Source organism: Dromaius novaehollandiae, chromosome 1, assembly GCF_036370855.1.
Source record: "Dromaius novaehollandiae isolate bDroNov1 chromosome 1, bDroNov1.hap1, whole genome shotgun sequence".
NCBI classification, from domain to species: domain Eukaryota; kingdom Metazoa; phylum Chordata; class Aves; order Casuariiformes; family Dromaiidae; genus Dromaius; species Dromaius novaehollandiae.
In genome coordinates, this window is record NC_088098.1 from 47,218,392 (window position 1) to 47,230,407 (window position 12,016).

Sequence of the window (12,016 nt, forward strand, 5' to 3'; positions counted from 1 at the left end):
CTGCACGTCATCTTTCTAAATGAAGCTTATGGCAGTTTAATTTAACAAATACCAAGGAACTTTCACTAAGGCTAATTTCATACAAGCATTTTGATATCCTCAATAGAGCAAAAGTGACACTGTAACCAATAAAGTGTTTAAATTTTCCTAAGTGACCCAATTCGTAATTGGTCGGTATTACAAAGGTACAATCCATGTAGCTGTGTCAGCCAGGATTCTGCGAAAGAGATGCATCCCTACCAAAAACATTCATGGAAGCAAAATCCTTTATGTTGTTAATGCAAAGTTATCAAAAAAGTGCTTTCAAAGATCTGTTGGTGAAGTACAAGGGGGCAGGATAACTAAGCTGACAGAAAAATCTCTTCCATACAGGCTCTACTAAAATACTTACGCCAACAGAAACTGTGATACTGGCACACTTTAATTGACACAATATAAATGAATTTAGCAAAAGCATTTATTAATGTAACATCCTTCATTTGACCTTGCCATAAATAACTTTCTTAATTCTTTAGAATGATTATTTCTTAGGCTGTTCTCTTTGCTATTGGTGTGTACTAAGAATTAATGTGCTAAAGAATTTTTTAAACAAATTAGCTTGAATATCAGATGCAATAACCACTGGGAGTTGGATGATAAGATTACTTTCTTTTTTAAAAGAGAAACATGACCACAGCAGTGGGATGGGTAAATTCATGTATTTGTGGCTGAAGAGGGAGAGATAAGTAAAATCCCGTGTCCTCTCAAAAATCTGGGACAAAATGCTTTCTGAGCAATTTTGACCAGGAGACTGAGATAGCAGCCCTTTTATTGTTTCTTGTGTTCTGGAACTGTCTTACCTACACTGATACATATCCAAGAACATTGCATTAATTAAGTGCTTTCTCTTTGGATTAATTTATCCTAGTCAGCTGTTACTAAATCACACTGCATTATAGCACACAGGCATAGGGAGCCTAGTTCATTCTCAGGCACCAGTGTTGTCCAGGGGACCCAGCAGAGAAGGGCTGCTGTTCCCCATAGCTGGGGGACAGTTTCAGGAGTTATACTCCCACTTCTTGGTGTCCTACAGGACTGCTCAGGAGTAAACTGGACTGCTGCACTTCGTCATCACTTCTGCCCACCACACAGGCTCCTCACCCTGTTGTGAAAAGGCTCCGTAGAAAACTGAAACATCATGAACTTGTAAAGGCATAGTCTTTAGTTTTGGAGGGTGGGGAAGAGGAAACAAAGTGAAGAACTAGACAGCAAGAAGCAGCTATAGGTAAGACAGCAAGGCAGGAAGGTGAAAAGAGTTTTCATGGCAAGGATGCCAGTTTTTGCAATAAGAGTGTGTATAGTGTCTTGCTTGACATGAGCAAGACACTTCACTTAAAACTTGTTTTAGGTTGTCAGTAAACTCAGCAGCAATATGCCAGCCTGTGCATATAACCTACCGTTTCAAAGTTTTTTTCTGTTTGTAATGACTAAACCTAATATGAACTTTAATTTAAAACAGTCACACAGCATAATGACAGCAAATTCTGCCATTTGGAGATCAATGAATAAATGAATTACGGCATACACAAAAGACCTGAAAATATTTTTTAAAAAAGCAAGTGATTCAATTAATGTGAATTTATTTATACAAAAATGATACATATCCACAAGAATATTTACAACAAATTTCAGCACTTTTCATTTACAAAATAAAGATTCTATTCTTTCATTTAGACAGTACAATTTAGGACTGCTCCAGATAAAAGTATATTTGGACAGTAAATTCACTGGACAGGAGCTAGGGCAAAGAAGTGCATTGAATGTCTCTCCAAACAACTCTTTACTTTGTGATGTAATATAAATAATTTGGTAGTCCACTTTCCATACACAAAAAAACCTAGTAAAATACGTTCCATAGTTGTTCATCCATTCATTTATCTTAAGTACTGCAGGGATAATAAAAAGTTTTAAGTCAATGATTTCTTAAAGACAATTCAGGATCCTAAAACCTTTCATTTATCCAAGATTAAGGATACTAGAACTAATGTTCAATGCTAATGTTTGTCTCATACTCTACTAATGAACCTTAAATAACTATTAACTATAGCTCTTTATAAGAGGTAGCCAGGTGTTTAAAAACTATTGGTCTTGTTTAATAAATCTGCTGATGTAAGAGTCAAATGTAGAAGTGAATACTTGACCTTCGGTGGTAATGAATAAAAGGGCAGGAGGGAGAAATTGGGTAATAGTTTGAAAAGCAGTCATCTGAAAACATGATGAAAATACCTACGTTGTGGGTCTTGGAAATGTTTTTCATATGATACAAACCACTAGTGCTGAATATATAAATATTCAAATATGTTTAGACAAAATGTCACCTATTTCATACAGAATTAGACTGCAACATGTCTACTAACGTTTTTAAGGCTCTATTCCAATATATTTGTGTCACAGATTTTTGGTTGATCTACTGCTTCTCGAAGAAGTTCTCTGACTTCTACAGAACACTTTAAACTATTTTCCTATTCTGCACCAAATCATTTAGAGGTAGTTTCATGCCATACATGAAGCAGAACTTGGGCACTTTACTCTGTGTTTTGACTTTTTATTGCTCTGTTTCAATTTTGCACTGAAGAAATCAATATCAAACCATAAATTTAAAACAAAATTAACTTGCTTCCAGCCATGAACATATTTTTTATTTGCAGGCTCAAGGCTCTCCATCTTAGCTGGTGTGCAGTTCATATAAAAATATTAAGGAGTTCTTCCATTTGATAATATCAATTGAAAGAACCACATGACATCTATGTTATATTAGTATCAGCTTTATTTCGGACACAGTAAAAGCATGTCAGAAATCACCTGAAGAGACATGCTAATAGCTTACTTGGCTTCAGTCAGCAGCTGTTTCTGAACAATTACATAAAAGCCCTTTATATATGTAACAAAAAAAAGAGTATTTATCACATTTGTATTTTAAAAAAATGAGTGAATAAAGGCTTTGATCTGATTTCCACTGATTTTCAAACACTATCTGGTCAAATCTTTAGCGTTGATGCCAGATCAACAGCCTTAAGTCCCTGGTTCAGAAAGGTCCTCAGGACTTCTGAAATGCTTGAAGTCAATACAATTAGTTAAAGCATTAGGCTTCCAAACTCCCTGCCAACTGAACAGGAGCTCTGGAAGGCAAGCTTCCTTAGAGCTATGTTAGTATCTTAAGCCTGATCTTGAGGTATTATTTTGAGGGAACAACAGTATTTTGGTTTGCATTTTCATCCTCTGCCTTTCTGTGATGACTACTAATTACTAATTCTATCACCTATTTTTTGGTGTCATCTACACATTGTGAAGCCACATCCAGTAGTGAGCTGCAGTAGACCAGGCTTTGGTATGTTCCATAGAGTTCACAATCATTGTAATCAAATATGGTTAAATCCTCCATTTCTCAATATGCATGTCCCTCATGTTCCAGCAAATAATTAACCCCAGATCCTTCAATGTAAACAAATGCAAGTACTCTGTTGAACCAGGACATCAGTCAATATATCAGTAAAAATAGATGCTCCCGGGTTTTTGTCCATATTAGGACTTCCATCAACACAGGTAATTGGGGATAACTCAAAGGAAATCCCTAACTCCTCTCCCAGTTTTACTTTGTGAGGCCATAAAATAACTGTCAACATAGATTTAAACCAGCAGTTTGAAGATGAATTGCTCTTAATCCTGTTACCAAAACTAGCTTGATCCAGATGATCACTGAAAAATGTAACATACAGTAAAATTAACTGGCTGGCTACATATGCATTGCATTTAACATAAATATGACTTCCTTTTATGTGTTTTTCATAGTTCTAGTTCCATTTATGCTATTACAGTATTAACAGTTTCTCAAAAGTTAAATAGAATAAATGCACCAGAATCATCAGTAAGTATTTCCTAATGAGGTATACTGACAGTTTTCTAAAGTTAAAAAAAAAAAAAAAGTGTTTTAAAGTGTCAAAAAGAACAAATCATAGTGTAAACAAAATGTATTCAAAGAATGGTATGCATTTTCAACACCATCTACACTAAAAAAAGCTGTGTTTTCTTGCTATGGCAATTCCAGTTTAAACATAATATTTATGCATACAATATTTTAACATTTTGGGGAATGGCATATATTTAGTTAATGTTTTTTGAGCAGTACTTTAGATAATATTTCATACTGCATACAGAACTCATGTAGTGTGAAGAATTTTGAGATGTGTAATCTTTCTCTCTGTGTGAAAAATTCATTTTGACTCTGCTTTAATTTACTACTGGAAACATAAAAGAAAATACAGATCCTGCAATTTTTTAATGATAATTAATTTAGTCTCTTTGGTTTCTGCAGTATTGTAAAAGCTCTAGTGCATTATCTCAGTAATTGCAAAGTCTATTTTAAAATATTTTTTCTTTTTTTTTTTTAAACAATTGAGCTGTACTTTGCAAGACCTTCTGTGATACAGAATTTGTTGTACTGCTTTACTATACTGGTACACAGGACTTCAGCTGCCATTAAAGGAGAACAGTAGCGTTATTATACAGCTTCTCATAAAGGAGTTTACATAACCAACAAAGGTCTAAAATCTCTTTTAAAATTCCTATTCTGATCTGTTTTTGCTAAATTGCAGAGTGAGTATCAGCAACTCAAGACCTATAAAAATCATGAGGAAACATACAACTGTAATAAAGTTTGTGTTGTTTTTTTTAAAAAAATCTAAGAATATTTTGATGAACCACCTGCCGTTCTGAAGACAAGGGCATTTCGGAACTGAATGCAGACCTCACAAATAATTATGACCATTAAAGTAAACATTGGAATTTAATAAATAACACATTTTGTATCTACACAAATACACACAATTCTTTAAAAAATATTACCTTGCACTAAAAAAGCAACAATTCCTAATTCTGACAAATATACAATTTTGTGTAGGTCGACATGGCAGGATTCCATTTCTTTGCACAACGGTGCTGTACTGTGTGTGTTTTACCATCATGTTCAGACATTTTGCTTTAGACTTGCAGACACGGTGCTGATGCTACTATAATATGGTGCCTTCTTGAAAAGCTTCTATCCACCTATTAGGAAATTAATAACTATTAGTAAGTTTCTGGTAAAAGTTCAAATCATACTGCCCACTTGCTGAAAAGCCACATAAAGAATAACATCATACATCCATTATCAGTTGCTCTGTTAGCTCTAATACTAAAAATCTGTCCAATGAGTCCAAACATTCAAAGCTTGCTAATGACCTATTAAGTATCAATACAAGGCCAGATGATAGAATCTATTTTGCTCATACTTCTTTCTTCCTGAAATTACATGTATAAAGCTTTTCAAGAAGTTGGGAATAAAGGGAATAAAGTTCCTGCTTTATTACAGGGGTGATAAACATCCTCACATTCAAGGATGCTATTAAAAAAATGTTTCTGAAGCACTTTGATGCCACATTGATGACCACAGTAAGAAAAGAAATGATGTCTTCAGAGGGAGGGCTGAGCTGTGTGCATTTAAAGTCAAGGGGCCCACATACTGAAGATTAAGCAAACACTGACTTGATGTTGAGTGAAAATCTTCCAAGAACTGAATGAGAAAAAGACTGTAAAATGATTGTGATAATGGAAACTCAAAGCTGTCCTAATATTCACAGGGTATTTAAATATTAGTCACAGACATTGGCCTTTCCTTGCCCTGAGTGTTTAACTTTGTAACTGTGTCAATCTTCTTTGAATTCAAGCTTTTCACAGGAACATACTAAGCATGTGTACACCCCCATGCACATCTTAATACACAGTTCAAACTTCTATCCCTTACTTTTTAGGGTTTACTGTATTTTCCACTGCCGTATATTCATTAAAAATGACTAAAATGCTCCAAGGAATAAAAATATAACACATTTATTAACACCTTAAGCATTGAACATAGTACTAATTTCAAAGCTCATCAAAAAGTAAGCATCTGTTTACTGCACTTAAACAAATGCATCCAATATTTCTTTGGCTCTAAGAGGAAAAAATAGTGCCTATCAAGGAAAACAGGCCAACAGCATGGTGGTGGGGGGTTGTTTGTTTTTCCTTTTAATGCTATCAAAACAGCATTTATTCTGTAAATTCAACGTAAATCTCCCTAGGATATTAAATACTTGGAGAAAGTTTGCAATTTAAGGTATGTAATTTTATTCTTAGCCTAAGTAAAACAGACTACATTGAATTAGAAGTTTTCCTCCTGGTAACAAAAGCCATTGTCTGAATAGGAAATCAAAGCTATTGAAAGCCTTGGATTTGGTTAGTTTTGTTTAATGTAGTACAAACGAGGACACACTGGAAACAAGAGAATATTGTCTTAATTAACAAAAAAATGTTTGTGCGCATCTGGAGACAAAAGAGACAAACTTCCAGATTTTGTATATATAAAAGCATTATTAAGGCACTTTGTTTTTTAGAATGTCCCTATTTGCACAAAGCTGTATCTACAAACCTTTTAATGTTTAAGTATTAATAATGGACTACTTAACCCATTAAATCTATTTTTTAAAGTAAAACTAATTTGGGAAAATTGCAGTGAAAACAGTCAAATAAGCTAGGTATATAGGCAGGATACTTAGATGCATTGCTTGTGTGCTCACTTCTAATTTACTCCATGATTTAACAGGAAATATTTTCACCTAATTAATGACAAAGTTTTTAGATTATTTTGTATGTAAACAGATAAATGTTATTACAAATTCAAACAAACCAGGAGTTATATAGCTTGAAATGGAAAAACAAAGCAGACCAGTTAACACTTAAAACATGCTTTTGGGTTTTCTGCAAAGCTAACATTCAATTTTCATTTGAACAGACCAGAGATAGAGATAAAAGAATGGTTTATCAACAAAAAAGATTTTATTTTACACTTTTCCCTTCTCTTACATTCATTCCTCTGCAGAGGAAAGTCTGCTTCTTCATTTAAAGAAAAGAAGAGAAGGTTTTGCCTGATTTTGCTTGTTTGCTTGCTTTTGATCTCTATCCCAGAAGTCCTAACGAAACAGCATCTGCTGTTTTAACAGCTTGTTTTATTTTTCTTAAAAAGAGATTTATTTACATATTATATATTATGCGCCTTTCATACATATCCTTAATCCATGAATATTAACATTCATGACCTGAAACATTTTCCCCAGAAAAAAAGTAACAGGAGTGAATTCAAATAGTTTCTTACTTTTGAGCTGAGTGAGGATCATCTGCTTTGAATATGTAAAATAAAGTGTTTTTGTGCAGTAAATGGAACACTCTAGACTCTGAGTTTTCATCTTTTACTTCACTGACTGTGAATCCCAGTAAAGGCTGGCTCTCTAATGCTGCCACATCCTATTTGAGGGGAAAAAAAAACCAACACAAGACAGAAACAGAGTTTGTAAGATACACTGAGCAATTCCTTTAGACTATATTCATGCACCATACCATTACAACGGATCAAACAAGTTATTACAAATAGTCATGCACAAAATGCTGCTTTTTATAGCCTCCATGCATGAATCGGTGAACAGGAAATAACAAAACCTAATAGACTTCAACTCTACTGTCCCTCCATCCTTTGCTGGTAAGACCAGCTTTCTCCCTCACGACCTAGTCTCATCGTTCTGCCTGATAAGAACTTACTGTGTATCAGAAAACTGGCCACCACCTGCCTTCAAACCAAAGGTCCATGTACCCCAGTACTGTCTCCAGCAACCTTAGTAAGTTTTCATGTCTAAAAAATGTTGCAATGGAAAGACTAAATGCCATTATAAGGTGTTCTCTGATAACATTCAGGGCATCACAAAACCTGGCATTTGTAATCTGGCTCACTGTGGTAGTGTGAAATGTATTTCTGGGCTTATCAATGAAGAGAGCTGTGGAGGGCTGAAAGTATTCCTGGAGAAACTGAGCCAGGATGCTATTACCTGCACTCAGTACACTAACAGAAAGAGCTATGGATGTAGTCTATGTTTTCAGTCACTGGAGTTGTACTCTAAATGGTTTTGATGGCTAAACTTACTTTGCTTTCTGTTGCTGAAAACTAATAGGGCGAAAGAAAACAGTTTGAGTATTCAAAAGTGGTTAGCTAGGAAAGAGTAAAAACAGGGCAAACATGTATGATGCTTCCCCTCCTTATACACTTTTAGCTTCCCTACATTTAATTTGAAAACATGGCTAAAAATCAACCTTTTTCCTTCTGCCTTCATCCCAATTACTCCCCTTTATATTCTCATCTTTTAGTTTACAAAGATACTGTACAGCATTTTTGGAAAAAGGGTATTTTCATCCTGGGCAAATTGCATAATACTGCTGTGCAACTAGACCAGATCCTGCAATGCTTATGGATAGAGGATATAAGCAAAGAATGTATACAAATGCTGACACATCAGGTGAAGACCTGGGTAATGGCTTCTAGATCAAAACAAGTGTCTCCTGTGAATGCAACATTTCTTGATTTTGGAAGACAGACAAATCAGGTTTAGCAATCTGTTTTATTATTTTAGGTCTTTATGCCACTAATGAGAGTATAAGCTTTGCCACTTAGAAATGTAGCCAATAAGCTTCTGAATCAAAAGAAACATTCTTAAGTGGGTGTTCACTAATAAGGCCACTAATGTAAAAGGCTTAAGTGGGGGTTCCTGGCTAAAGCTGCATTGGACTGGTCATTATAACCTTTCCTTGAAAGTCTCCAAACAATCTGGTGCAATGGCTCATCAAGACAAAAACTAAGAACATATGTTTCTTAGTGTAAAGAAAACAGGAAAAAACTAATTTTGTGATCATGAGCTGCAGACTGCAGCGCTACTCTGGAAGGCTTATATCTCAGAGGAAGCCAAGCAAAAGAAAATTTAAGGTGACTGCCACGGACTAGTATACCTTTCTTCATAGTTGCCAAAATCTCCCTCACAACTGACAGGAGAGAGATAGTGCTCTAAAATATTTTTCAAATCTCTGCAAAAGCAATTTTTTTGGGGGGGGGGGATCTTCTTAGAACTACTTGATTTTTTGCTATTGCCCATTCTATGGTTGAAGTAACATTACAGATTCTGGGCATAATTCGGAAGTGCTAAAATTAACAAAGGTTGGCACTAGAACACTGCAACCTAGCAACACATCTGAGCACATCCCCTAAAACCAGGAAATATCTAGGAGTGGAAACTGGGGGTGAAGTGGCGGTGAAGAAGGGCTATTCTTTATATGGTCAGGATAGGTTGGGGCTTACCATTTCTAAAGAAAATGAGGGACAGCAACACTTCTAAACAGATGCTTTGCATATTTTGCTCTTGAAAGCTATAAGTAAGCTATAATACGTAATACAAAAAATCTAAAAGTCAAATCTTCCAGCTCTAGAATACATCCATATATGTTGCAAAATGTTATAGATATGATAAAAACACAATGTCCTCAGCATGTGCAGAGCTTTATATACTGGTTAGAGAATATTCCATATCACAATAAGACTAAACATTCTTTAAAAAAAAAAAAAAAAAAAAAAAAGCAAATGCCATTAGACAAGATGCATTTCTTATTTTCTACTGCAGCAGTTAATTCTAGGCTGAAAGAGACAGTTTGAGGAGAGGTCAAGAGATTTAGTTTGCTCATTTTCCAAGCATACAAAATACCTTATGCAACTGCTAAACGAGATACTTCAAGATGCTGTTGGCTTTGTCAATATTGCAAAATGATGCATCTAAACAGACCCCCCGTGTATTCAACTGACTCAGAACATACCTACAACTGTGCAATGGTGTGCAGTGCAGAGGTACTCAAGCTAGGTCTGGAATCAGAAACAGCATAGCTATATCAGCATATCACTGTACCAAGCTCACTGGGCCTTCTCAAAGTACCCTATTGCAATCAGATCAAGTACTGTAATGTGATCTGATTTTATAGCTTGTTTCTAGATCATAAAAATGAACACTTTTGTTACAAATACAGTATTATCACTGGATGTCTATTTGATTTCTAGTTTGTTGTCTCTTACCTCACTAGCGGCGTATGTGTATAGCACCTTATTTTTTATAACAAACCATAGGTGTTTCCATGGTTTCTTACTGCCCTTAGATCTGTGTAAGTAGCCACTCATTGTAGAGTCTTCCGTATTTGCTGAAACCTGAAATGAAAAAAACACCAGAAGCATGTATGCATCCATCTGCATTTTGCAGTACGTCTGTTTAGTTTTCATAGACTGTGCATAGATTATTCCAAAGGACAAGATATCATGAAAATTAGTATAACATAACAAGCCAACCCAATTAAATTATAGTCCTCATTACATTCCCTGCGTTCAAGAAGTCAGATCAAAAGTCACTGCTGTTACAGTTGTTCAGATGCAGATCATATTCTGGTAGTACAGGAAAATAACAGCAATATGTAGCTCAAAAAATACTTAGCCATACAAAATGCAGTCTGCTTATTTACGTACTGATCAAAATAGTTACTTTTCCCTGAGGGAAGGAAGCAGAAGGAAGATTTTGGTCACAACAGAACTCAAATCACAATTTTTACAACTTCAGAGCTGAGTACCAAAACACAAAAAGAACATCTCTCAGAAAAGCTGGAACATATAAGAAACAGGACTGTTCCTCTATGTTTTGATAAGTAATTATTTTCGTATGGTTCCAACTTATTAGTATCTTACACTCTAAAAATCACTTTTTAATCTTACAGTTCAGTAAGAGAATTTCAACGATGTTTGGAGACACTAACTGAAGCTGGTCACACACCAGTTTGGTTTCACAGACTTAGGCAGCGAGTAAAAGCATTACTATTGGGGGCTCTTTGTGTAGAAATGAACTTTCAAACCTCTTTAGGTGATAGCAGTTATTTCAGAAGAGGAATATTCCATCCTGAACTGTAAAGGAACCTGAGGAGGGCTGCAGGTGGGAGAGAGACCAGCCAAACACCTTCAGAAAATGAAAACTAAAGAAGAATCCTTATCCTTCTGGCTTGACTACTGCTGTCACAATTGCTGGTCTCGAGCAATGTCAAGCCTGTAGACATGACAGAGTCATAAACTTTCCTTCGCTCAACACTGCAGCAAGTCTACAACCTCTGATATCAACAAGTAATTACTGTAGCCAATTGAAGCTTCACTGACGTGACACACAGAAAAAGAAAACCATTTAGGTAAGCTTTTCTTCTGCCTACCAGCTTCCAAATGAAATGATTTTAAAGCAGGAACAATTATTACCATGTGGTATTGGTCTGATTTATTTTTTCTCATTAGGAGAGGGACACCTTCACCTTAAAGCTCTTTCACTTGTCTTAAAATTTCAACAAATTGCTGGTAATAAGTACTGTGTATCAGCTAGACCAATGCAACTTGCATGAGAATCAATGCAAGGTTAAATAGCCTTTAATTAAAATATCTTCCACTGTGCATGCTGGAAGTTGTATACTAAATTCACTGAATGATTATTTTTTACCAAAATATTTGTCTGCTACTTAAGACATAACATGCGGTGTCATACTGATTTATTCAGGAACAATTCAGGTTGCCCTGTTTCGGGTAATTGCCTCTGCTTGCCCTCCACAATTGCAGATGGGGAGGCAACTATCTTAATGGCTATAAGAACAACTATAATCTAAACACTGATCTCAACCCTCAGTATAAGTGAATCCTTACCATTTGCTGGAAATACATCATTTGGCATGGAGATGCATAATGCCCTGTTACTTTGGGGGCTCATAGCTAGACAAGACTGCTTTTTAAAATTAGATAACATCATAGAGAACTAAGAAATTTATTCTATACTTTGATATTAAGTATTTTTTTCATTTGATCTGATTTTATGTATTGTATTTTATGATTTAGCTTTATTATTAATGATACAGGATTTCATTGACATATAGTTAATGACTCAGAAAACCAGGAGAATTAGAGTTGCAGTGGATTAGAAGTCTCTTCCCTCCAGACACTAGGGCTCGAGCCATGTCGCAGTAGGTAACAGACCAGTCCAAGTCTAGGAGTGGTGAAGGTTGCTTCAGCGGTTCAGAGTCTCCTGGAAAA

General features: G+C 35.4%; 1 protein-coding gene across 1 annotated transcript in view; it reads right to left on the bottom strand.

Moving 5' to 3' along the window:
* Positions 1–1,602: 1,602 nt before the first annotated feature.
* The window catches only part of FGD6 (FYVE, RhoGEF and PH domain containing 6), a 77,534-nt gene continuing 67,120 nt past the window's right edge, over positions 1,603–12,016 (bottom strand). Inside the window, exons 19-21 of the mRNA XM_026123172.2 lie at positions 9,989–10,117; positions 7,205–7,353; positions 1,603–5,082 (exon numbers count right to left, since the gene is read on the bottom strand). Coding sequence (XP_025978957.2) covers positions 5,046–5,082; positions 7,205–7,353; positions 9,989–10,117 — 315 coding nt within the window. The 3' untranslated portion in view covers positions 1,603–5,045. The remainder of the gene's footprint in view (positions 5,083–7,204; positions 7,354–9,988; positions 10,118–12,016) is intronic.